Source organism: Gigantopelta aegis, chromosome 10, assembly GCF_016097555.1.
Source record: "Gigantopelta aegis isolate Gae_Host chromosome 10, Gae_host_genome, whole genome shotgun sequence".
NCBI lineage: Eukaryota > Metazoa > Mollusca > Gastropoda > Neomphalida > Peltospiridae > Gigantopelta > Gigantopelta aegis.
The window spans coordinates 67,303,208-67,331,147 of record NC_054708.1 but is presented as its reverse complement, the minus strand read 5'-3'; the positions used below and the strand labels follow the sequence as shown (position 1 = coordinate 67,331,147).

General features: G+C 37.6%; 3 protein-coding genes across 8 annotated transcripts in view; all 3 read right to left on the bottom strand.

Annotated features, from left to right (window-relative positions):
• The window catches only part of LOC121384380 (nucleolysin TIA-1-like), a 172,031-nt gene extending 166,175 nt beyond the window's left edge, over nucleotides 1–5,856 (bottom strand). For 5 of the 6 annotated variants that reach the window (XM_041514757.1, XM_041514756.1, XM_041514754.1 and 2 more), the window contains exons 1-3: nucleotides 5,817–5,856; nucleotides 5,709–5,740; nucleotides 5,455–5,551 (exon numbers count right to left, since the gene is read on the bottom strand). In XM_041514757.1, coding sequence (XP_041370691.1) covers nucleotides 5,455–5,551; nucleotides 5,709–5,740; nucleotides 5,817–5,828 — 141 coding nt within the window. In that variant the 5' untranslated portion in view covers nucleotides 5,829–5,856. The other variant, XM_041514755.1, reaches the window with a different exon arrangement.
• Nucleotides 5,857–14,068: 8,212 nt separating this feature from the next.
• On the bottom strand, nucleotides 14,069–14,782 carry LOC121383758 (putative nuclease HARBI1). The gene is made up of 2 exons (XM_041513855.1): nucleotides 14,446–14,782; nucleotides 14,069–14,214 (listed from the first exon to the last, which is right to left on the bottom strand). The coding sequence occupies exons 1-2, from the start codon at nucleotides 14,780–14,782 to the stop codon at nucleotides 14,069–14,071; spliced, it is 483 nt and encodes a 160-aa protein (XP_041369789.1).
• A 6,368-nt stretch (nucleotides 14,783–21,150) lies between these two features.
• LOC121383424 (conopressin/neurophysin-like) overlaps nucleotides 21,151–27,940 on the bottom strand; it is a 40,235-nt gene continuing 33,445 nt past the window's right edge. Inside the window, exons 2-3 of the mRNA XM_041513442.1 lie at nucleotides 23,582–23,786; nucleotides 21,151–21,699 (exon numbers count right to left, since the gene is read on the bottom strand). Coding sequence (XP_041369376.1) covers nucleotides 21,584–21,699; nucleotides 23,582–23,786 — 321 coding nt within the window. The 3' untranslated portion in view covers nucleotides 21,151–21,583. The remainder of the gene's footprint in view (nucleotides 21,700–23,581; nucleotides 23,787–27,940) is intronic.

Sequence of the window (27,940 nt, the reverse complement as noted above, 5' to 3'; positions counted from 1 at the left end):
AAGCATTTTACAGGGGTGGGAATTGGTGAACTGTAAAATGCGAGGAAATCTAGACGGTTCCCGAAAATTCTTGAAATCCCAGATTAAAATCTGTGCAATCTGACACATTTTCGAGGAAAAGACGATTAAAATGCGAGGAAACAGATGATCCGAGGAGAATTCCCACCCCTGATTCTAAAAGTACTGCTAAAGCAAAATATACAGCACTAGAGCTGGGCAGTAAACCGTATATACCGTCCGGTATCAGTATCATTACAATACCGATTTACCGTACCAAGCAAATATCAAAATACTGAAATTTCGGTATTGAAAAATGTTTCCCGCCATTTAGTAAAGCACTAACAATATATATATATATATATATATGACGAATGCAAAATAGCTGAGAAAAAGAGACTTAACTTGGGCATGCATTTAAAGCCAAGAATGCCAAAAATACTGCTTGATATAGGTATCAGCATTGATATTGTACCAATACCGAGGTAAATCACCTCAAAAATATTGATACCGAATCGGAATTTCAACACCACCCGGTTCTATTTCATATAATCTCCTAAATTCTTAGGCCATAACTGTAAAAAAAATTTAAATTGTCATGAAAGTCAAACTTAATTTGCAACAGTATATAATAAAGCTATACACAAAATTTTATCTCAATATTTTCTGAGGCATTGCAAAAACACAGAAAATACATTTTTGTATCTCCTAAGTTCAAAGGCCCTAAACTCAGTCAAAAATGGGTAATCATTTGATCTGTAACAGTACATCATAAAGCTGTACACAAAATTGTAGCTCAAGTCATTGAAAAAATCACCCAGAAAACTATGTAGGACAGACATGAAACTGTGTCGTTCGACCCAGAATTAGCATGTGTATTGAAACTGACACACACTTTACAAAGTTGTCACTCAGTTTTTCGGAGATTTACATTTGGTGCAAAGGCCTACTTTTTTACAAAGTTGGGCCCAATCTTTGAATTATGTTTTAGTCCGGAGATTTACAAACACCTAAAAAAATTTTACGATCAAATGGCTAGGGCCTACAACGCGAACCCTGGAAACATTTGCATGATAAATTGGGCCCAGATCTTTTTCTTCTCACGCTGAATAAACATAAAGATCATTAAAAATAAAATAATTCATTATTTTCAAATGGGTGTTTAATTAATTAGTGATGTGTGTGAGGTTGACTGCCTAATTTTTAAGATTATTATCAAACACAATAATCAAGTGACATTTTCAATACATGCAAATGGACCGACCTAAAAAAATGCATTTCTCCTAGTTTAGGGTTAGAATTATCCAATGGCTAAAAATTGGCCACCAACATCGCGAACTCCTGGAAACACTTGCAGCAAAACCCGTTTTCAGAGCTTCAAATTAGGAATTTTTACTTTGCCGCGATCAGCAGGCAAAGATGTTGAACTTTTAAGGGCCACCCTATTCTTCAAATGGAAGAACATTCTGTAACTTACAATAAAATTTGTAAACAAAAAAACATTCAAAATTTTACATTGCAAAATAAATGACCTGGAAAACTATGTAACATAAAGAGTCATTATGACTGGTGTCAGGCCAAAAAAACATGCATTGCTATTTGTTGTGGAAAAAATAAAACAACAAAAATAATTCATATATCGTCCAAGCTTTTCAAAAATCATATTTGTAATTAGTTGGTTTAGTTTTTGAATGATAAGCAATCACATTCCCAGTACCCCAACCTCGAACAAACTAAAATTATTGTTCGCAAAGAAAAATGAAAAGTTCGCAAAGAACTGAATGAACAACTAATATTAATAAAAGATGACTAATGGCTAGGTAAGTGTGAATGAAAATAGCAAAAGACAGTGGTCACAAAAATAGTAGACACCATTTCTGATCTTCAGGTTACTTAATTTTGGAATGGCTGTAGCCAGAGATTGCAAATATAAAAGTGTACGTTTTCATTGAGCAAATTAAAATTGAATTTTATTATTTATGGATGCATGACAGCTAAATATTACACTGATATGGTATCAGTATGTTAATATACAGTAACGCGTTGCAACGACAAATTGGTCCTGCGCTGTTACATCAGTTCAATAAGAACCGCTGTACAGATTTGTGTATCGCGATTTTTATAACGTTATTGTTTCCTTGTATCTTATTTGACGGAAAATATGCAACACCCCCCACCCCAGCGTTTTATTAACTAGCAATGACACGAAATGGCAGCCGGCGAACAATTAAATATTTTTTTGTCCAAGGAGATCTTATCAAGTTGATATAGGTGACCATCTTTTATGTGTAATCTTTGTTGTAATATATTTAAGGATTTCTGTCTGGACAAAATATGGGGAAAATCTACCGGTAATTAAAAGTAGCAAAGTAATTTACTGTAGTTAACAACATGGTTCGGACGTTAGAGCCAGTCAAATTCATCCGATCATGTGCTAATTCAAGCTGTCAAATACACCAACGGTGTCATTTGTTATTAATTTCCTGGACACAGTAGTAAATAACTGTACTTTATATACATATACAGCAGTTAAAATTTATCCCTTTTTTATGTATTCCATTACGTTAAATATACATGATTTTGTTGTGGGGTTTTTAAATTTGCCGATGTGATCAAACGTTTTTTTCTTTCACATTTTGGTGTTTATCGTTCCGTGGTTATAATTCAAGATAAATACATAAAAATGCCACCATGCAGTAGTCAGAAGATTAATGAAATATACAATTTTTTATTTTATTTTACTATTTTGATATCGAAATATTATAACAGAAAGAACGCAGAACATGGCAAAACATTACGAAATGTATGCTATAAGCAGACTAATTTTTTTCAAGTTGATCAGGAATATAAGATCAGTGGTTGCAAAACAAGGCGTCGCATGCGACGTTTACTACCCTCATTTCCGACGCCTATTTATGCCACAGTTGTTCAGACTTCAGTTCTTATTTTCTTGGTTCTTGTCTGAATGTATAGCTCGGTTTCTATGTTAATTTCTTCAGGAAAACTCTGAGTTTCCCACAAATACAGCATCCATTACTGCTCATTGCCTTTGTTTTTAAAATATATTTTGTTTTGATTCATGAGCACAGTAGACCCAGTGATTTTCAGCGATCGCGGAAAATGGACGGAATTCCCATTGTGAAACGGAATTTACATTTGGAAATGGAATTACGATTTTTGGCGAAGTTAAAAACCCCCCAACTATTTTACTATTCCCACACGCTGTAAAACTGATGACTGACACGTACGCAGTACTATTGGCAAATGCTAGACTGGATTATGTGCTTCACGGTAAACCAAATGGTCACATTGGGAACCAATCATTCAAATACTTGGCTAACGTTAGCGAAACGTTTGCTGGCTGAACTTGGGGCTGGTTTACTGCTTAGTCTGTTGCACCTGCGCAGATGGGACAGGGTTTTTTTCCCCCAGGAGTACATTTAGCCAGCGGTTTGTCGCTAACACTTGTCTTGGAAGACAGATTTTTACGCTACACATTAAATCGAATGACCATTTCGGGAACCACCAGTCAAAATATGTTTACAAACGTTTAGCAAAAAACTGGCTGAACGTTGCAATGTTACTTTATTTCTGCTGTGTCATGCACATACTTCAATTTGCAGACAGCGTTAGACTGTCAAAGAGATGATAAATTAAATGTTTACGTTTTATGAACCCTTAGCCCCTTTGAATAAAGCAGTGCACTTAATTGTTGGACAATCATGCTTTATGTAGTATTATAATTGTAGCCTTTGCTCCTGATGTGATTTTTCGCTACTAATATGTAGGCTTACTTTGATTTAATGACAATAGCGACGCATGTTGACATCAGTCAATTTTCGGTTCCTTTAATTTGTCACAACTTGTGTTAGTTCAATTGTTAATTACATATTGTAGTCTGAAACAGAAATGGAATGGAATTTACAAAAACATGAAACGGAATTTAAAAAAAACAATAACCGGAAAACCACCGAGTCATACTTGTTCTATTCTTGGGCCAACAATTTCACCAACTAATGCATTACAAGTTGACTACATTGCACACTTCTGTGGTAACAGACTCTGGCCCATAGACACACCCGCGTGACCCCATTACTGAGTGTCTGTAGCTCTTGATAAACCCCCAACTCCTACTCTGTCAGTTCCAACGTCTACTAGTAGTTCGTTTTGCAACCGCTGAAGATGTCTTTTGTTAACACTAAAAGGCATTTGTTTTGGTGAACCGATTAAAATACAGATATATATTTTAAGATACATTAAAAATAATAAAGATTTTGTAAAGTGATTCCCATATGTCAGTGGGATAACGTCGTGTCATTCTTTTATTTTTATATTCTTCAAATGAATCGATCGCATTGATATCGCTAGCTAATAAATGTAGTTTTATTTTTAGAAATATGGTGTAATAATTATTTAGCACCAAAGATAGATTATTATTGATATGAACATTACTACTTGTATCCCTAACAAAATGAAGTTTCTAATATTTTGTTATGAATTGCAGAATAAACAGACAACTAAGTAAAAATTAGCAGTTATGATCAATAAAATATGCAACCGAGGACAACATAGCAGACAACAGTCAGTGGATACAAAAGAATGAATGACCATTCTGATTAGGTAACAAATTTGATGCTAAATAAAATTGTTTCAGCTGGAAATTTTCAAAACTACAACAACAAAAATTTCCACTGCCAAAATAAAATATAACTTTTATTATGTGGTATCAAACCAACAAATGGACATTGGTATGGGACATAATAAAGTACTGTGGTCAAGATATGAAACAGTAAGCTATTGAAGTCTGAAATGGTTGATGTGTTTTTCACCAGGATATGTAAAAAAAAAAAGAAAGAATAAAGTGGGCGGGAAAACGTTATAGGTTGCCACAACGACATCACTACTCTCAACCCTAAAGCAGACCAGCGAGAACACTGGATTCTAGTCCAATACATCTGCTGTCAACAGAGATTGACTCAGTTCATGGCATGTACACACAACACTCACTGCATTCATAATAAAACATTTCGTCGTCGCATTTCAGTACGAACAATTAGTAACCTGCAAAATAAGGTACGGCCAGTTTGACACACAAACGTGATTAATTTTGGGGGCATTATGGCATTTGATGCATACCCACTGTTAACTTTGAACACCGATTATGGATTTTTATAATTGATCATCACATTGGTAAAGCCCAGCTGATCATTTTTTAAAGTTATAAATTGATTATTGGAACATCACTATCTATAAACTGGGTAGAGCTACAATGACAGGCCAGTACGTTGTAATACAGTAAATACCTTTACATATTTGAAAAAAACAAGAACTTTACATTAGTGGTAAAACAAATCTTAAAACCGCAATAAATGTGTCAGTTACAATTTTGAACTATGTGCTAAAGTATGGATCTATTTTTCTTCTCCACTTCCTCTAAACAGTTTCCTTGTCACTTACCTCACTTATTATTTTACAACTTTTGCAGGGACCCATCTGACCAAACAAGGCTAGAATCAGCGTCTCTGAAACGGAGGGATCCAAATTCCCCACATATCTACCAAAAGAACAAGCACATACATATATAAAACGAAACATGATAAAAAGTTGACAAAAGTGTCCTGAAGTCGTTTTATCCCACACAAGAACTGAAACGGAAACTCAATCACAGCAAAAAAATCGTCAATATTTAACAAAGTAAAGATAATACTTACAATGTGCGGGGATGTGACTCTTCACTTAGCATCTGAAAAAGAGACAAAATCGTAAATATATCATTTTATAATTTACCAGATCGAAAAGTTTTAAAGAAATATACTCACAGCCCTCGACATTATGGCGACTTTACACACGCGAAACGGAAACAGCGCATGAACGGAAGTGGAATTATGGGAATTGCCGCCAAGATGGATAAAATACAAAATATCGACCTTACTATGAACTTTTGACACAATAAAAAGAATTACACATTTAAAGTTCTAAATACAACTCCCTAACTCCATCAACGTTAATGTCATCATGATTTACATGGTTCTCACACTACACTGTACGTTCGGCGACGGAACTACGGACGTTTACTGTTTAGGCCCGGATGTTTATATTGACAGTGTGGACATATCTATCATTAATTTTTTTTTTTTATTAAATTCAAAATATTAAAAAATATAGAGAAAGGAATGTTTGCCAATCACGTCATATTTAGTACCGACAAAGTCACTGGTTTATAGTTCTAAAATCGTCCAATAATATTGTACGTTACACGAATGCATAATTTCTCACATAATTTTTTTTCCACGGAAATGAGAGCCCGCTGAATTAGAATCCAGTCACTGTTCAAGCACGTCCACCCTGGGCACAACTTCTGACTATGGGGCGGGATTTAGCTCAGTCGGTTGAGTGCTTACTTGAAGTGCTTGCGTCGCAGGATCGAACCACCTCGCTGTATCCATTCAGCTGATTGGTGGGGGTTTTCCCCGTTCCAACAAGTGCACCACAACTGGACAAAGATCGTGGTATGTACTTTCCTGTCTGTGGGGATGTGCATATAAAAGATCCCTTGCTGCATTAGGAAAGATGTAACGGGTTTCTTCTGATGACTACGAGTCATAGGCCTAATTAGGCTACCAAATGTTTGACATCCAATAGCCGATGATTAATTAATCGATGTGCTCTAGTGGTGTCGTTAAACAAAACAAACAAACAAACCTCTAAATACGCCAGGGCACAAGGGGCTACAGGTCCGTAGGAGCGATAGACGTTAAGCCACCGGGCACTTATAAGGCTGGTAGGTAGGCCTACAAGGTTCGCAGCCTGATAACGGTTCCCACCCAGAGCGAGTTTTAAATAACGACTCAATGGGTAGGTGTAAGACCACTACGCCCTCTTCTCTCTCATTAACCACTGACAATCAACCCTCTGTCCTGGACAGCCAGGCCCAGATAGTTGAGGTGTGTGCCCAGGACAGCGTCCTTGAACCTTAATTGGATATAAGCATGAAAATAAGTTGAACTGAACTGAACTTACAAAAAAACAAAGACAAAGTATTTAAAGCCCGATATGATCCTAGGTCTGGTTCTGTTCTGGACGGAGGAGCCGGCCGAGGCCGGCTTTTGCGCCCAGGACAGGCGTGCGCAACAACAGCTTGTTCTGAATGTGCACGTAAAGCCCTATGGCCTGACCTAGGTCTGGAGGAAAAGGCACGAGAGGTAGGCGTCAATGTAGCCCGAGTACTCTGACTGTAAGAGTGGGAACTATTTTCGCGTGCCCCTATCCAAAAAGGTTCAGGCACGTCCACCATGGATCCGCGTTCTGGCATCGTCAGCTAGACGGACATTTGGAAGGTTGTTAACACTTTCTTAAGTATTAACAACTGTTACTACCCAGATGTCCGTCTAGCTCTCTTACAGACAGAATACACGGGCTAGCATCAATGACGCCGATGGAGACGATGTCCTGAAGTTGGGGAGGATCAACGACAGGTCCAGACATTTGGATAGTGCGCGAGTACATGGTGGTTGAAAGCCGCCAGCTATCGTGTCGTCACCAGCAAGCCTGCGCGATTCGGGTTCTTGCTTTTGTACGTGTCCGCCACAAATTCCTCATCTTTTTGGTGAAAATCTTGTACATTTCAACTATGGACTTGATGGCTGAGGGGCAGGACACCTGATATCATCACAGTTTTACAGTCATTCATGAGTGCATGCTATTACAGCTGTGTATATTCCATTGAGCTCTGTCCTGTGCAATTTTTATTTTTTTAAGCTAGTCTTGGGAGTGACAGAAAAAGTAACGCATGTGGACAGTTGTTAACACTCTCTTAAGTATTAACAACTATTACTGTCCAAATATCCGTCTAGCTCTCTTAACGTCAGGTACTCGGGCTAAAGTCTGTTGCGCGTACTGATGTTTTATAGTGAGGTGTCAGGGAGTATTGGAGAGGCCAGAGTATCCCTCCCCATTCTCCCGTTAAAAAAATATCTAAATTTTATGGGGGTTTTGTTTTTACTCCGACAAGAATATGTTGGTAGAAACTGATTTAACACGACCAGAGTTTATTACAAACTTTCTGAATTAATATTTTTATATATTTATTACCTCACATTTAATAGCTGGCCCCTCATTTCCGAAGTCTATGCCAAAGGCGTATGGGTTACATTTTTGTAGGGTGGGTGGGGGGGGGGGGGGGGCAAGATGTTTTTTTCTCGAATTAAACGAGAATGCCCGAATTTGGATAACAACTTTTTTTTCATATTAACATCACTGCCTAACGACTATATAGGGTTGGTAATGATTCACTACGTACTTTTACGTGAATTACAACTAATTTTGCAGATATAATGATGGAAATAGGCTCCATGTTAGCACATTTTGCCGGAAAATATCTCTATCGTTTTTGCCTGAATTTGAAGATTTTCTCGAGCACTAGGTGGATTGTTGCCTGCCCTTCTGTCTCACGGGTACGCTTATGGTCTATGCCATTGGTGGTGATGACCAGAAAAACACCACCGGTATTCTAAACAAACAAAAAATGTATTTATTATGTAATGTGAGCTGTTAACAATTTTTTTTTTAAACGAAACCATGTTACGATGGCAAGAAACTCTTTCTAGTCCAGATGTACTACGACTGATATATCATAGGCCATGGTATGTGCCGTCTTGTTTGTATGATAATGCATATAAAAATCCCTTGCTACTAATGGAAAAATATAGCGTGTTTCCTCTCTATGGCTATATACTAGTATGTCAGAATTACCAAATGTTTCACATCCAATAGTCGATGATTAATAAATAAATGTGCTCAAGTAGTGTCGTTAAAGAAAACAAACTTTAACTCTGGTATATACCTGACTACACACATCAGCCAATGTAGCACAAATTCACAAAAGACTGAGTTTCTTTTAACGTATCAATATTACCTAGTTGACTAAAGTTAGTTTATTTTGTTTAACGACACCACTAGATCACATTGATTATTAATTATGGGCTACTGGATGTCAAATATTTGGTAATTGTGACATACATGTAACATTGGCGTAGCCTCGTTTTAAATATCTATGTATATATACTAGTCTAAACTCGACACGCATACAATAATACATAGATATACATACATGTTTACATACACAGGACGAGCTCAGATGAATTTTAATATATTATTACAATTATAAATATTATTCTTGATATATACTAGAGAATAAAAGAAAAGCGAAGACACACACACACACACACACACACACACACACATGTATGTATGTATGTATGTATTTTTATATTTTGAATATCTCTATTGTATGTATGTCGGGTTTTGACTTAAACATACATATATTCAATGACGCACTGGCACAGGGGATATTAAAATCCTTTATTGCCTTCACAAATTTCCTCATGCCGTTACCGAGACCCGAACCTGTGGCACCCAATCGCCCGCCGGAACGCTACCAATCAGACCAACTACATTTGTGTGTATATAAGTATGTATGTAAGTATGTATGTATATATGTATATATACCTGTATATGGCATTTAAGAAATTTCTGTATTCCCAAAATATTGATCAGTTGTATTAATTAAAAATAGTTCTATATTAATATGTTAAAAAAAGCAATTTAATGTTCTAGTATTTCTTCACCGGATTTTGAATTTTAAAATGTATATGTACCGACATTTTTCTTTCAATTTAAAGGCTGTAGGCCTACGTTTGTGACATTTTCATTTCTTGAAACTGGTGTCAATATAATACATGTATATACTTATGTTTTATTAATTATATTTTATAAAGACGATGAAAATGATAACAAAACGGTACCAGAGATTAGTGAACCCTGTCATTTCCACCATGAAGCAAAACTTATTTTCATTTCAATTTATTTTCGTACTTATATCCAATTAAGGTTCAAACAGGCTGTCATGGGCACACACCTGAACTATCTGGGCTGTCTGTCCAGGACAGAGGGTTAGTTGTTGTTAGCGATTAGTAAGAGGGAAGAGGTTGTAGTGGTCTTACACCTACCCATTAAGTCGTTAAAACTCGCTCTTGGTGGGAGCCGGTACCGAGCTGCGAACCATGTACCTACCAGCCTTATGGCCAATGGCCTAACCACGACACCACCGAAGCCGGTGCAAAACTATCAAACACGATCTACTGAGAAGTGTGAGAACGTTTGCAGACCGGCATCGGTGGCGTCGTGGTTAGGCCATCGGTCTACAGGCTGGTAGGTACTGGGTTCGGATCCCAGTCGAGACATGGAATTTTTAATCCAGATACCGACTCCAAACCCTGAGTGAGTGCTCCGCAAGGCTCAATAGGTAGGTAGGTATAAACCACTTGCACCATGGTTTGTGCTATCCTGCCTGTGGGGAGCGCAAATAAAAGATCCCTTGCTGCCTGTCGTAAAAGAGTAGCCTATGTGGCGACAGCGGTTTCCTCTAAAAACAGTGTCAGAATGACCATATGTTTGACGTCCAACAGCCGATGATAGGATAAAAAAATATCAATGTGCTCTAGTGGCGTCGTTAAATAATAATAATAATAAAAATAAAAAAAAGATTGCAGGTGTTACTGTTAGTTGTCTAATGGTGTTTACTGGCCATGGTTGAATGAACTTGGAGCAAGTTATACTTTTGTTTGTAATTAAACTATCTGTTGTAAGAAATTATGTCCGGTCAAGTGAAACGAATTGTCATATATGTTTTTACACTTTGTTTTGAATAATGAATATCTGGGTGAATGAACACGTTTATAGATGCTGTTGTGTAAGTTTGTGAAAATGTTTATAGATTGTTTTATTTTATTAATTTGAGTGTCAAATAGTAAAAAAAATTGATGTTTCCATTTTTATCTGAACATCTGGCAGTCATTTTTAAAACGGCTACTTGAAATATTTAAAAAAAGGATTATTTGCAAATATATACGTTAGAAGGTGTATGATTTGTTTTGTAAATAATATAAAAATTGATGTTTAATTTCTTTATCCGCCATTCTGTTACCGATGGGGTATGACTGTATGGTATTTTTTTCTAATATAGATTATTTTGCTGTAAAACAAACACTGGTTAATTTCTGACGTAGAATATCCATTTTCGAACATCGAAATAGGCTTCTGCTGCTTTATCAGAGGTACTTGCGTTTGCCGTTTTCGGTCATGTATACCTAATGGTACGAAACAGAGGGGCAAGTGGTTGTATAATTGTCCCCCTAGTGCTGGGGCAAATCCTCAAATTCAATAAAAAAACAGTAGAGATATTCGGGCAAAATATGCTAACCTGAAACCTCTTTACCATGTATTTCCATCATTATATCCGCAAAACTTTAGCTGTTTGATAGTATTGCTTATATAAATAAATGTTGTTATCCAGATTCGGGCATTTTCTTTTAATTCGGGCAAACACGTCTGGTGAATCTACAAGCATAGGTTTCAAAGTTGAAAACAACACTCTTATTAGAGATTTCATCTCATTTCTAGCCAGTACCGAAACCAACGACATTTTAACCTTCTTTCTTCCTAAAGTTAAAGTTTGTTTTGCTTAACGACGCCACTAGAGCATATACTGATTTATTAATCATCGGCTATTGGATGTCAAACATTTCGATAATTATGACACATAGTCATCAGACAGGAAAGCACATATCACGGTCTTTGACCAATTGCGTTGCACTAGTTTGGCATATTTTAGGAAACCCGCTAATTTTTCCATTAGTAGCAAGGGATCTGTTATATGCACAATCCCACAGACATGATGCCACATACCACGACCGGTCTCGGTGGCGCAGTGGTTAAGCTATCGGACTACAGGCTGGTGGGTACAGGGTTCACAGCCCGATACCGGCTCCCACCACACTTGTTTAAAAACATATCAAACTCGCTTTCGCTCGTTAGATACATTTTAAAACAACTCGTTGTAAGATAAATGGTATCTAACTCATGTATTATTCTCTATTAAATTCTATGAATTAAACAGACTATATTTGTTTTTAAATTTTATGAATTAAACGCGGAACTCGATCTTCAGTAGAGTCCATTAAATATGCTTAGACCTGTTATCGTTATGGTCATATTGTTGGCATTATTGACATATCCAATCAAGCTGTTTACTTAAACGACTGACATGCTTTCAGTGTACTGTTTTCAGAGTGTGCAGACGTAATGGCTTCGACAGTAACTATTACTGTTCTCATTTCCTGTCAACAGACACGATGGCTAGAACGTGACAACGATTACTGTGACCAGTATGAGGTGTGTAAATACCTGTATTCCACGCTTGCGATAAAAAAATAAAAAATAATATGTCGATGTTAAGTATACCGGTAGTTTGTCACTTCTTGGTATGGTGACCTTTTGTGACACCCAATAGCCGACGTGTATTTTTGTGCTGGGGTGTCGTTAAACATTCATTATTCATTCATTCATTCATTCATTCTTGAGTGTGAGAGGTGTTTCTAGTGCTGGATTTCTTCACTATCGAGTCATGGTTATTTTTAATTTTAGTCACAGAAAATTATATCTGATTGCCTGTTTCCTGTGTAAATACAAACTGCTTATTTTGGAAATTGTAGTCACAGAAAATAATAATTTAGTAACTATGTTTCTGGTGTAACTACATATTCGTGTTTTAATATCAGTACTGTGTAAATGATATTTTAAAGAGTTTCTTTATTTTAATGTTTTTTCTTGGTCATGGTTATTAACTTTTTATCTCCATTCTAACATTGTCTTAACTAATAGACCTACTTTAGTTTAGATTTAATTTCGTTCATTTGTTTCTTTATTCTATTACTTTAAATTAAATAGCGTATATTTTTAAAAGTCCATATTCTAATTTTACATTATGTTATTTATGTATTTCCTTCCTTCTTTTTTATTCATTCTTTCTTTCAATAATATTCATCTCTGTTCATCTGTTCATATTTGAATTACAAAAATATATTAATGTCATGGCGTATATGTATTATGGAGAAGGCCTAATGAGTTGTATTTAACTTGCGGCCCCCAGCCCCCAACAATTCCCCCCACCCCCCACCCACACAACACCCACCCCACCTCCACACCCCGCTCCATCGTGCCTGCATTGTGCCTAATCTACTTGACTTTTTTTAAAAGCAGTAAAATGTTTCAATCAATCGCTCATGCTCCCTATCACTCCCGAGAGAGAGAGAGAGAGAGAGAGAGAGAGAGAGAGAGAGAGAGAGAGAGAGAGAGAGAGAGAGAGAGAGAGAGACAGAGAGAGAGAGACAGAGACAGACAGACAGACAGATAGGTAGGTAGATAGATAATCCGAACGACAAGACCATAATACCTGATCAGGGGTCATGTTCCCGAAGCTGTCTCTCAGAAATTAAATTTTATATGACCTATTATATTATATTCAGTTTTTATCGTACTTCTAGGCCGCTTTTAGTGGCTAGGTTAAACATGATAAAAGTCATATTGCGTACTTATATATATATAAAGAAAGAAAGAAATGTTTTATTTAACGACGCACTCAACACATTATATTTACGGTTATATGGCGTCAGACATATGGTTAAGGACAACACAGGTATTGAGAGAGGAAACCCGCTGTCTCCACTTTATGGGCTACTCTTTTCGATTAGCAGCAATGGATCTTTTATATGCACCATCCCACAGACAGGGTAGTGCATACCACATATATCAGTCGTGGTGCACAGGCTGGAACGAAAAATAACCCGCCCCTATTTCATTGATTTATCACAATTGCATTTTTATATTACAGGAAACCGACTGAGCATAAATCTCTTGCGTCATCACCTAGGAAAACAGCCCCTTTGCCTGATGTCCCTGCTGTCGAACTCGTCACCATCAAAAGAGAAAGGCTGAAGACTGACCAACAAAGACTTGCGGTGGAAAAGGAACGTCTAGAAGTTGAAAAATGTCACTTAGCTGTAGAAAAACAAAAACTGGCCGCAATAGAAAGCTAGGTTTATCTCTGTAAAACAAGGATATGGGAGTGATTCTGAAACAGCTTTATCATGTCTATTGCAATCTTGATTCGTTATCACAATGTCCATGCTACTTGTATTTATGATAACTAATGAAATGTTCAGACAAAGCCATATTAGTTTTTGAAGTGCGCCAAGAACAGTTGACTCCGGGTAGCTATTCCATCTCCTCGCAATTGATCATCTCTAGCATCGTTGACTTCGTGATCTACCACCTCACCTTGTGCGTCACTTGTGTCATCAATGAAGTCATTTGGGGGATCTGGGATCAACAGCAATTGCAACGATGACAAGGACACATCGCTCTGGAATAAACATCATGCATCTTCACGACTTATGTAGGCAGCGCCATCTTGATTTCCACACACCAAATGCCCTCTCGCAGGAGTTTCTAGTGGTTTTATGGGCTCTGTTGTATGCTCTTTCTTGTCGTGATGCCGGCTGCAAGAACGGAGTCATTAGCCATGGTACCCTGAATCCCCTAATAACATACCGCCATCAACTTTACCATTCTCAAACAATTCCGCAATTCCACTATTTCTCCGTATCAGTGCATCATGTGTTACACCAGGCCATTTTGCCACGATGTCCAAGAAAACACCATTAGCTGACACTATGCACTGAACGTTGATAGCATGGTATCCTTTGTGGCAGAAACAAAAGTGTTCGTCACGTGAAGGACCTTGCACTGGGATGAGAGTTCCATCTAAGGCCTCGAGAACGTTGGGGAAATTTGCTAATTTAAAGAAATCTTCTTTTGTGTTTTTCATTTCAGCATCCGTGTAAGGGAATTTTACATGTACGTTCTGCAATTTGGTGACAGTAGACATCGAAACTGCGTGTATGCACCTAGAAACGGAATACCGGCTAATACCATGTACTTCACACGTTACTGCCTGAAAATGTCCTGTAGCATAATAACGTAGGGCTGCTACAATTTGTATCGACACCGGTAACGCACCACTTCTGCGCGTCTGTCTCTCGAGATCCATTTGCAATGTATTGCATAGATACAATATTCCTCTCCTATCCATTCTGTATCTGTCTTGTAATTCAATGTCATCCATGTAATCAAGACGATTATTTCTATCCCTGAAGACTCTTGGCACTGTTTGTCTTCTTCTATAAGGGCCATTCCAAAGCATTAAAACCATCGCAGTTGTCATTGTGCAGGATGTCAAATGTTGACACCGGATCGTACGATTAAAACAATATTCCGTGTTTTTCATGCTCAACTACGACAAACATTTTACTTTACGACACTCTAACAACAGGGTAGAAGCTGTTGTTAATATAACGATATCGCTAGTAACTGACACCCGGAACGACACTTTCTGGCACATCAACTGTTCCCCCACGACGCCTTAACGATGTCGTTATGTACAACGATAGCTTCGGGAACATGACCCCTGGCCGTATCTCTGCACAATGCAGAGTGATATAGCAATTTGGCAAACTCGTGGTAAATAATAATAAAAAAAAGTAAATAGAATATAAATGTAGTTTTATTATTAGTTCTACATACGGGCGGGACGTAGCCAAGTCGTAAAGCGCTCGCTTGATGCGCGATCGGTTTAGGATGGCCCATAGCCAGTGCACCATGACTGGTCAGGGGCGGATTATGGGGGGTTTCCCAGTTGCACGGACCCTCCTCACCCCCACCCCCCCCCCCCCCCCCCCGCCTCCATTGGCTAAATATAGATATTATCATTATTATTGATTTTAAATTAAGGTGGAATTCAAAATGGCAGCAGATTGAGGATGACGTCATTCTGACATGATTGGACCAACAATTTCATCCATCTCTCAGGTATAATGAATCAGTTTATGATGTTATTTTGCTTTGTTCTTATATGCACTATTCCACAGACAGGATACCACATACCACGGCCTTTGATATATCAGTCGCGGTGCACTGGTTGGAACGAGAAATAGCCCAATGGGCCTTCCGACGGGGATCGATCCTAGGCCGACCGAGCATCAGGCGTGCGTTTTACCACTGGGCTACGTCCCGCTCCTCAAATGTATGGCATCTAACAGCCGAACCGGCCTCAGTGGCGCCATGGTTAGGTCATCGGTCTACAGGCTAGTAGGTACTGGGTTCGGATCCCAGTCGAGGCATGGGATTTTTAATCCAGATACCGACTCCAAACCCTGAGTCAGTGCTCCGCAAGGCTCAATGGGTAGGTAGGTATAAACCACTTGCACCGACCAGTGATCCATAACTGGTTCAACAAAGGCCATGGTTTGTGCTATCCTGCCTGTGGGAAGCGCAAATAAAAGATCCCTTGCTGCCTGTCGTAAAAGAGTAGCCCATGTGGCGACAGCGGGTTTCCTCTAAAAACAGTGTCAGAATGACCATATGTTTGACGTCCAATAGCCGATGATAAGATAAAAAAAATCAATGTGCTTTAGTGGCGTCGTTAAATAAAACAAACTTTACTTTACTTTCCAATAGCCGATGATGTATATATTAATGCGCTTTAGTAGACCTAATGTCGTCAAATCAACAAAATTTAACTTTAACTTTAAATCCATTATGTAGACATATTTCATCCAGAAGTAGATTCTAAACTATAGGGTGAATTATTGGGCAACAAATTATAAAAATTAACATGACACGCAGGCATATCTCACACAAAAATGGACCTCCGGACGTTTGAAATCTGTGCTATCTTACATGTGGGGAAAGTGCATATAAAAGTTGTCTTGCTAATTCACAGAAATAGCATATGTGGCAGTTTTCTTTCCAACTCACTAGTACCATATGTTTGGTATCTAATAACCTCTTCACAGGCCCAGGAATCGGTAATAGGGAGCGGGGACCTGTGTCCCTCGACACGAAAATGTACGTGTTATTTTAGAGGTTTTGTTTTCTTTTTCTTCTCTCTCTCTCTGTACTACCCTGTCTTTGGGATGGTGCATATAAAAATCCCTTGCTGCTAATCGAAATGTGTTGAGTGCGTCGTTAAATAAAACATTTTCATCCTTCCTTCCTCCTCTTCCTCTCTCTCTCTCTCTCTGTCTCTCTCTCTCTCTCTCTCTCTCTCTCTCTCTCTCTCTCTCTCTCTCTCTCTCTCTCTCTCTCTCTCTCTCTCTCTCTCTCTCTCTCTCTCTCTCGGCTACTTCGTGTCACTGTACCATTGCACTTTAATGAACGCCAACCAGACATACAACCAAGAAGAAACCCATCATTTGTAAGACCACGTTTTGTTTTCTTAGCGTGTCAGACAGCATCATGTCTGTACTAGCAAGTCATCCCCGGGCCATTTTAATACACTGGACAACAAAAGAAACGCCAATATTCTGTTTTCTTTTGTTCTTTTTTTGTTCTTTTTAAATTTCTTTTTAAATTATTCAGTTTGAATTTTATTATTTTTTGTGTTTATTTGTTAGGCCCATTTGGATAGTATTTTTACCAAATTAATTTTATGAGAGAGAGAGAGAGAGAGAGAGAGAGAGAGAGAGAGAGAGAGAGAGAGAGAGAGAGAGAGAGAGAGAGAGAGAGAGAGAGAGAGAGAGATTATTGCATTAGCCATATGGAATTTATGAAACGAGTTTGGAAATTGTTTATTCCCCGAACGAGAGCGAGAGTTTCATAAATTTCGTATGGCACTCGCGCGAATTGTATTTAATTTATTTATTATTCACAGTTGATGTTAGTAACATTCAACGATGTCAATTACAGTGACGTAGAAAGATGTCAATATTATAGCCGCGACTGGCACAAGCTGGCAGCTGTATAGCAACTGTACTACATAGTGACGTCAGAAGTGTGCCATAACAGTTATTTCTTTCACTCCCGTTGGTGAGAACATCGTTCGTTGTTTTTGATAACACATATTTTTAAACACATATACATGCGATAACATTTTAAATACACATGTACATACGACTGGCTGCTCGTCCGTAACGCACAAGTTAACTATAAGCGAAAGAGCCGTAAATAGGTTTTCGTTGGAAAAGGCATTTAAATTTGTTTTTGTTTTTTTAGCATATGTAAGAAATAAAATAAAACACACACACACACACACACACACACACACACACACACACACACATACATATGTAATAACTGTTTTGTTATTCAGTATACCGTATTTGAAAAAGGCAGATCAGTCTGTAAGGTGTTTTATCGGGGAATTCATAGAACGCTACTTAAAGGCATACTGTCATGGATTTAAGGACCTTATTTCTCTGAAAATTGATAATAAATAAAAATTACATTAATTGTTGGAAACCAAATCTAGCTATCGCATCACCGTAACTGAACCATGATGGAGTGAAATCCATGTCATCCCTCTCGGCAATTTTAGTTTTTGAATTATGGACCATTGCCATAATTCAATTATTTTTACAAAATGTGATTAATAAATGGAGTATGGTGGTTATGACGATGGTTAGGGATTACTGGTCTAGATAAAACCTATACAGGTTCAAACAAAATATCAAGACCCAGTATGGGATTTGTGTGATATTAAGTCCTTATTCCATGTCTGAACGTGAATAAAGACTACAAACAAGGATTATTAGTATTTAATTTAAAGTATCTCGGCTTTGAAACGTTCTGACTAAAGTCGAAATATAATCTGTCATAGGTATTTGAAGATGGAAAGGGGGAGTACAGTTATTAATTCCCTTTACAACTGGGGTGGGGGTGGGGGGGGGGGGGGGGGGGGGGGGGGCATCATATATTCATGCCACCTAAGCTTCAAAGTTGCGAGGCAGGGCATCACATTCCGTTTCCGTTATCTGGGTAAGATATTTGGAATATGTTGAATATTTTCTTCACAGTGTGTCACAACAACGTTAAGTCTGTGTGTAAAGCGTTATAAAATTGTGATTGAATTTAAATTACATAATATTATGGTCTATTTGGTCTTGTGACCATTAACGTAAGCCGGTAAAGCGTTTGCCCGATGCCTAGGGTCAAACCCCGTTCGTGGGCTATTTTCCGTTTCAGCCAGTGCTCCACAACTGATATAACAAAGGTTGCAACTTGTCTTTAGAATGGTGTATATAAAAGATCCTTTGTTGCTAATCGAAAAGTGTAGCCCATGGGGTGACTGTAGATGGTTTCCTCTCTCATTATATATGATGTGATGAAGAAAAAACCCACTAGGTCCATGATGTTATTGTATAATAAAAACTAAGACTGAACTTAAGATTACATTGACATTATAGTCCGTCCGGGCATAGCCCAGTGGTAAAGCGCTCGCTTGATGCGTAGTCGGTTTGGGGTCGATCCCCGCCAGTGGGCCCATTGGGATATTTCTCGTTCTAACCAGAGCACCACGGCTGGCATATCAAAGGCCGTGGTATATGCTATCCTGTCTGTGGGATGGTGCAAATAAAAGATCACTTGCTGCATTAGAAAAAATCTGGTTTCCTCTGATGACTACTTGTTAAAATTACCAAATGTTTTACATCCAATAGCCGACGATTAATTAATCAATGTGCTCCAGTGGGAATGCCTTTTTCATACTATAGAATTTACTACAAGTTATTTAGTTCTGAGCCGATTGTTTTCTAAACTGCACACAAAAATTGTATATTTTTGTTATTTCCAAAACACTTTTACTTTTTTACTTACGTCAAACCAAACTGAAATTATTTACAAAAAAAAAAAAAACTTTTTTTTTTTAATGGAATGATGAGACAGACTATATGTATATGACGTCCATGACGTTACTGTACATATAAAGGTGAAATACAACACAATATCAATATTTTCAATGGCTTTTCCTTTTTATTTCATCTCTTGGAATAAGTCAAATCGGTTATATTGAAGAGAAACTGAATAGGTTATAAAAATTAACCAAATTAAATACGATAAGTCTACTGCAGTAAGTTACCAATATTAGAAATAAACAATAATTGTATCATTTGCAACAAGAGACTATATCTATTATCAAACAAGCAGATCCTGTAGTTCTGTCCCTACTAAAAAATAACTCTAAAATCCTGCCCCTCTATTGTCATAATATCAAAGAAAGATCGACACAACTATGCCATTCCTACTATGAGTAAAGAAAAAACACTACATACCCACGCCTACTATGAATGAAAGATAAAATATTATATACCTACACCTACTATGAATGAAAGAAAACACCATATACCCACCTACTATGAAGGAAAGATAAACGCTACAGATCCATTCGTTCTGTATATAAAAGATAACAAAACAGACTAACCCCCGCTGTAAGAAAAAAATAAAAATAATAATAAAAAAAAATAATAATAATAATAACAATAACAGTAATAGCAATAATACTAAAAGTAGTAGTAGTAGTAATAATAATAATAAAAAAAAAAAAAAAATTAAAAAAAAAAAAATAATAATAATAATGAAACACTATTGGATCTATCCTTACTATGAATGAAAGATACACGCTACCAATCCATCGTTACTAGGAAACAAAGATAAACACTATAAAATACCACACCACGAACAGAAAAATAAATTACAGTCAACCTCTACTATGATTTTAAAATAAACGCTATATTCGCACCATTTAATACTATTATTAATCAGAGAGAAACCGTGGTCACAGATAAGAACAGAAACCAACTCATCATTATTCTAAATTAAGACCCTGGACGATTAATTAAGCTTGTGAATGAAAAGAAGAATTAAAGAGAACAGCTGTAAAGTTACATCCTTATTATTAAAGAGACATTCCTGAGTTTTCTGCATTGTAAGAAAATATTTCTATGATTAAACTTACATATTAAATATATTTTCTGGTTTAAAATATCAGTGTCTGTATATTCAATGTGTTTATGGTCGTCTTAGTATTTGTAAGAAGCCCAAACTGGATTTTGTCTTCATGTAATTTCCTACGTACGAAAAAGAAATATTTTAGGAAATAAAATGAAATTTAACGTAATATTAGAACGAACAGAAACACATTTATTATACAGCCACTAATATTTAAAAATTACAGAAAAATATATTTGCTATGTAATTACAATCGTTAAAAAGTCTCTGTTAGTCGGTAGCATCTTTAAAAGTGCAGCAAACTCAGGAATATCCCTATAAGGAAGGAATAACACTGCATCTCTTTCTTCATATACACTATGACCTATATTAATACAGAAAATACGAGTTTAACATAACATTCCCCATCCCAACCTTTCTCGTCTTTTACAATCAGTCAAAAACAATAAGCAGTGTAACAGTCTCGCGAACTACTTTTTTCAGTTCTTGTTCTTTATTTTCCTTGGCCTTTACAGCTCATCTCGTCGTAACACGCATCACCAAAAAAAACCCCAAACCATATAACATCTTTATATTGGGTGAATCAAGAACAATAGTAAAGCCCCACACCTGATTAATAAATGAATTATAAGCAGACAACCGGACCCCAAATAAGCATCAGTGGTTTTCTGAGTGCGGATACAACGTTAGGTGCAGTAGAGTTTGTAAACTAGATTGAAAGAGCAGTTCAGCTGTATTAGATCAGTGAGTAATTCAGATAAGATGTGGCAGTGGCCGAATAAACGATTCCAGTTAACGAATTCAGCAAAACACACTCAATATTATCTTCCGGCTTTTAGACCATCTTTGAAACATTCCAGATTTCCTCCTCATTTCATAAAATACCTCTCCCGTTTCAGCGGAAGTCCTAATTGTAGTTTTTTGAATGAAGTAATTTCTGAACAAGTTGCAGAAGTTCTTCTCTTGTTGTGCGCAGTTTCTCGGAATCTCGTCTTTTGCACTTGTGGTTAAATGAGCAAGCACCTGAAACAGAAAACGCACATGGTTTGAGACGTGAAATAGGCTTCATAGGGCTAAAATACTAATATGCAATGTATGAATCAAACTATAACCCATAAATATAAGTACACGTACTACACCTCCCCAAAGAAAGTGGATCTATTCTTGGCTTGTTTTCGATATAACATGATGTTGTTACAACATCCATAGCTTCGCACACACTTATTGTAGTTGCCTACATAGTTTTACAGGTACCCCATGTGTGTATCAAAGACGAATGGTACTTGACACAGTGGTATTGGATGAAATAAAATTGCATACATTTATTGTCGAGACACAAACAACAACAAAACAGCACCAATAAAACAACAAACAAAACAAAAACAAAACAAAACAAAACAAAACAAACAAACAAACAAACAATGTTTTGACAACAAATACTGTCCTATTTATCACCAATGACAGGATTGGACCTAGTATTAACTGCGTTATTTACCCAGCATGATGCTATTTGGTATAGCGCTACCTATAGATAAGGGTGTGTGTGTGTGAGGGGATGCCATATTGACTGGCCATTTTTCAACCAAGTTTTTTCAAAGTATTTTTAATAGGGGTTTCTCATACTTCAGAAGTACGATATTTGCAGAACTCACACCATGTAATGTTATTTTTTTAAATGTATGTCAGTCATTGTGTTTTCACACTCATTAAATTATTTTAAGAAAATGCCGCTTTAAATTAATTATTATATTTTGTTGTTTTTAAAAACATCACGTATGCACACTTAACAATGGGAAAATCTACGGAAAATTGGGCTATAAAAGGCCGTGGTATGTGCTACCCTGTATGTGGGATGGTGCATATAAAAGACCCCTTTCCTTGCTGATTATCGAAAAGAGTAGCCCATGAAGTGGCGACAGCTGGTTTCTCTCTGAATATCTGTGTGGTCCTTAACCATATGTCTGACGCCATATAACCGTAAATAAAATGTGTTGAGTGCGTCGTTAAATAAAACATTTCCTTCATCTTCGGAAATTCCTGGGAGAAAATTCCTTTAAGTTGGTCACCGAGGTGGATTAAATTAATTGTTTTGGAAATGTTTGAAGCAACACATGATACATGTTTGTGAAGGAACATATTTGTGAAGGATCTTCAATCACATTCATAACTTTAATTAAACACCTAATGCAAATCCTAATAACATAACGGAACTAAATTCAAAACAGTAGAGCTAATAAACGCAATAAATCTTTAATTACTAAATAATTGTGAATTGTTAACCGTACCAGTCACATGTTACAGCTAACCTGGGAACACGCACGTAGCACTAGTTGCATTTAGTAGACAGGTCATTCTGGCCGAAGTCATATTCAGAGCAATTAGTGGCGCAATAATCATAGATTACAGTGTAATCGTCACGTTTTCATAGGTACAATTTACACCAAATAAAAAGAGAGCTTGTTTTGTTTAACGACACCACTGGAGCATTTACACCAAATAAACAAATTGGGACTGAATTTCAGTGTTAAAAGATGCTGACATTTCCGTACAACACATACCACGACTTTTTATATACCAGTCGTATGGCACTGGTTGGATTGGGAAAAACAGTTTCGATTCTGCTACCAAAGCACTTCAGGAGAGCGCTCTACCCACTGAACTAAATTATGTCCCCGTATAAATATTTTGTTTAATGACACCACTACAGCCCACTGGTTTATTAATCATCGGTTTTCAGTAGGACGCCACAATAAGATACCGACACATATTTAATTTTAAGGATATCGGGTATTGGAGTAACGCCCCCACCCCCACCCCACCCCACCCCACCCCCACACACATGCATGCATATATATCATATATATATATATATATATTGGTAATTAAATGTGTGTAAAGCCCTCACCTGCGTCACAGCAGATTTGATCGGCCACACACCTGCCCTGTCCACGTGATCCGCACACCTCTCCTCTCGTGACGCACGGCACCGTGTTTTCGTTCTCCTTCTCGCACACCGCGGCCTCACGCGTCCCCATCATACAGCCGAAATCACCGCAACAGATGTCCGGTCCTACACACTGGCCTGTGTTCCCTGGCCCACATGACATGCACTGGAAAACAAATAAACGGATATCTCTATTAACAAGAGCCTAAATCAACTGGCAGAGCCAATCACACATCTTTACCCCATAGCACCACTCACAGAATGCGTGCATGCTCCCCCAATTTGGATACCCTCCACACCAATATAAAATCATGGCTACGCCAATGCCCTAATCATTGTTTAACTTTCATTAATGGCTGCGTTGCTGTCGAACATATATTATAATACTAATTGCGACACTTGGTCTAGGACGAAAGAGTAACCTGCAACCAGCCACATGGACTATTTGTAACAAACATCTACTGCAAGGTTGTCTAGTAAGTGATAACAGCGTAGCTGCGTCATTTGGTCTTGAAATAGAAAGAAGAAATAGGCTTGTTCAACATAGGCTACTCACTTCCTATAATTATGAAAATACTCTGATATTAATTAAAGGCATTCTGTCACAGATTTAAGGACCTTATTTCTATAAAATTGGATAATAAATAAAAAAGTACATTAATTGTTGGAAACCAAATCTAGCTATCGCATCACCTTAACTGAACCGTGATGGAGTGAAATCCATGTCAACCCTCTCGGCAATTTTAGTTTTTGAATTATGGACCATTGCCATAATTCAATTATATTTACAAAATATCACATAAATGGAGTATGGTGGTTATGAAGATGGTAGAATGAAGTTCATTTAGGGGCAAATCAAATTATTTTTGTTCAGATAATATTTTGTTAGACCATTAAATAGGTCACTGGTCTGTGACAATATTCCTTTAACTAGTAGGCGTAATATATAATAGGACTATTCAGTTCAACTAAATTATTTTCAATGCCTTCTAAGCCAACTACAGTCCAAGGGGGCGAAACTCTTGGAAAGTCTAGCATTGACAACCCTCTTTTTGTGTACATTTTGACAGAGAGGGAGAGAGAGGGGACAGCACATATTTCAGTCTTTGGCATACATTTGCGTACTGGTTGCAACGAAAAATAACCAAACGATTTAACACAAGGAGACTGAATCTGCTACTACGATATTGCATGTAAAACCTATAACACCAAAGAAATATAGTACTGTACTCGTAATGGTTGGATCCAATCGAATACATGTAATTTCGTACATTGAACAATGGTACGGTACCATCAAATAATTCGTTACAATCACAATTGCAAGTTTCGTGAATCTTAACACGAGTGTCATTCCGGCAGGATAATCCGCTATATTCCATTCTGTTTTAAACAAGACTCTAATAGTGAACATAACATGCGATAAGGAAGGAAGGAAGGAAGGAAATGGTTTATTTAACGACGCACTCAACACATTTTATTTACGGTTATATGGCGTCAGACATATGGTTAAGGACCACACAGATATTGAGGGAGGAAACCCGCTGTCACCACTTCATGGGCTACTTTTTTCGATTAGCAGCAAGGGATCTTTTATATACACCATCCCATAGACAGGATAGCACATACCACGGCCTTTGATGTACCAATCGTGGTGCACTGGCTGGAGCGAGAATTAGCCTAATCACTGACGGTGATCGATCCCAAATAACATATAAGGCAATATTAGAATTTAACAGAAAATAACGAACTAAATTAAAATATTTAATAAGTCGATTAGGTTTACTTTGAAATCATTATTTTAATGTCGACATAATTGCACTGCTTGTTGTTTGTTGTTGTATACTTATTTTCGTGCTTATATCCAATTAAAAGTATAAGCACGCTGTCATGGAAACAGCTACATCTCATTTGTCTTCGACAGTGAGTTAGTAGTTAGTTGTTAAAGAGAGTGATGTAGGTGTAGTGGTCTTAGACCTATCCACTGCAGAGGCGGATCTGGGGGGGGGGGGAAGAGAGGCCCGCCCCACCCCAAATTTTGTGATAGTTTTAATTTTATTATATATAGTACTTTTCATTTTTTTACGATCCCCCTCCAAAGTTCCCTTGGCATTCCACCTCATGTCACCCCTCCCCCCCCCCCCAAAAAAAAAGAGGATTTTCTGGATCCGCTACTCCACTAAAACTTCTCTAGGTGGGAGGCGGTACCGGGATGTGAACTCAGTACCTACAAGTTTTAAGTCCAACGCCGGTGCCTGCAATGTTTCACTACACCACCCAGATCGGATGTTTACAATATATTGATCCGCTTTATACCTGTATTATAATATTATATGGTGGTTAAAAACTGGGAAATTCGTAAACGACCGAGATAATCCGAATAATACCGACTTATAGAATCCTGAGATCTTGCATGCAACCCCCCCCCCCCCCAACCCCACAACAAACCCATACCCACTTTGCAGAACACCCATCTATAAAATACTTTGCTAAACCCCTTAAATTCGTTAGTTACCAAGGTATTCGAACAGAGCAGGGACGTGACGTAGCCCAGTGGTAAAGCGCTCGCTTGGTGCGCGGTCGGTTTAGGATCGATCCCCATCGGTGCTATTTCTCGTTACAGCCAGTGCTCCATAACTGGTGTAACAAAGGCCGTGGTATGTACTATCCTGGGATGGTGCATATGAAAGATCCCTTGCTGTTAATCGAAAAGAGTAGCCCATGAAGTGGCGACAGCAGGTTTCCTCTCTATATATCTGTGTGGTCTTTAACTATATGTCTGACGCCATATAACCGTAAATAAAATGTGCTGAGTGCGTCGTTAAATACATCATTTCCTTCCTTCCTTCGAAGGACACAAGGACATCAGTAAACACGTGTAAATTACATTGTCGTAATTGTCTAGCACGACCGGTCAACAAGACCAAATCAATGCGCATGCGCTTCAAGGGCATTTGGCTAGACTCATTGAGAAGTAAATTTAAAAAGAAGAACGCCCACCCCAGCTAATGGCATTTAGACTTAATGCTTCTCAGCTATTGAAACATGTTAATATTTACTTTTGGCCTTACACTATAAAACATAAAGACCCGAAGTAAGGTCAAGTGACATGCATCTATTTGTTCGCATGTTGTAAATGGCAATTAATTGTCTCTATCAGTGGTTTAACATGTGCAAGTGTTGGACAAAAAACGTCTAAAGGAAACCACAGCACATTTCTTCGGTACTAAAAGGAAACATACTGACGTGTCACTGCGTAATTCATAAAAAAAAAACCCCCAAAACCCCCACTAAAAACAAAAAAACAAATGTTTTAATGACTGAACAATTAGGCAGTTCAGTCATATTGCATCATGGCGGTTTCCTTTCAAGGTTAGTTATTCATCTTGGTTTTAAAACGTGAAGATTATGCTTTGAACAATATAAGTTTGTTTTGTTTAACGACACCACTGGATCACATTGATTAATTAATCATCGACTATTGGATGTCAAACATTTGTTAATTCTGACACGTAGTCATCAGAGAAAACCCGCTACATGTTTCCTAATGCAGCAAAGGCTTTTTTATATGCACCATCTCACAGACAGGATAGTACATACCACGGGGATCGATCCCAGACAGACCGCGCATCAAGCGAGCGCTTTACTACTGGGCTACGCCCTGCTTTGAACATGGACAATGACAACCAAATAATTTTATATGATGTCAGAATCAAATTAATTGTATTGGAAATGATATAGGGTCAGTAACAGATAAGCGATGAACTCAAAGTTATCACAGGGAAGGATTTAGCTCAGTCGGTAGAGCGCTTGCCTGGGGTGCTTTGGTCGCAGGATCGAAACTCCTGTACACATTCTCTAACACCAGCTACTCTATCACTAGTATATAAGAGGCTGTGGTATGTGATGTCCTGTCTGTGGAAAAGTATATATAGAAAAGATCCCTGACTGCTAATGGAAAATTGTTGCGGGTTTCCTCAAAAGAATATGAATCAAAATTATCAAATGTTTGACATCCAATAGCCGATGATTAATTATTCAATATTCTCTAGTGGTGTTGTTAAACAAAGCAAACTTCAACTTCAAAGTTATCACGTACATGTTTCCCACCCATAACGAACACATGACAAAGATTAGTGTGTGTTTTCTTTTTTACTTCCTATTTTTTACTTAGGATTCTTGAAGAAATTACTATTTATGCCTAATGGTCAGGGGCGTACCTAGCCTGAAGTAAGTGGGGTGAAAAAACAGAATCGAGCACAGTAATAGAACATCATCTCCAGTGCCCCGTTTTACGAAGCGATTTTAGCTATTATTACTACC

Coding starts and splice junctions, on each gene's coding strand:
- LOC121383758 (XM_041513855.1), bottom strand. CDS start 14,782: ATGTCTACTGTCACCAAATTGCAGAACGTACATGTAAAATTCCCTTAC. Junction 14,215..14,445: donor GAATGGTAAAGTTGATGGCG/GTATGTTATTAG, acceptor TGTTGATCCCAG/ATCCCCCAAATGACTTCATT.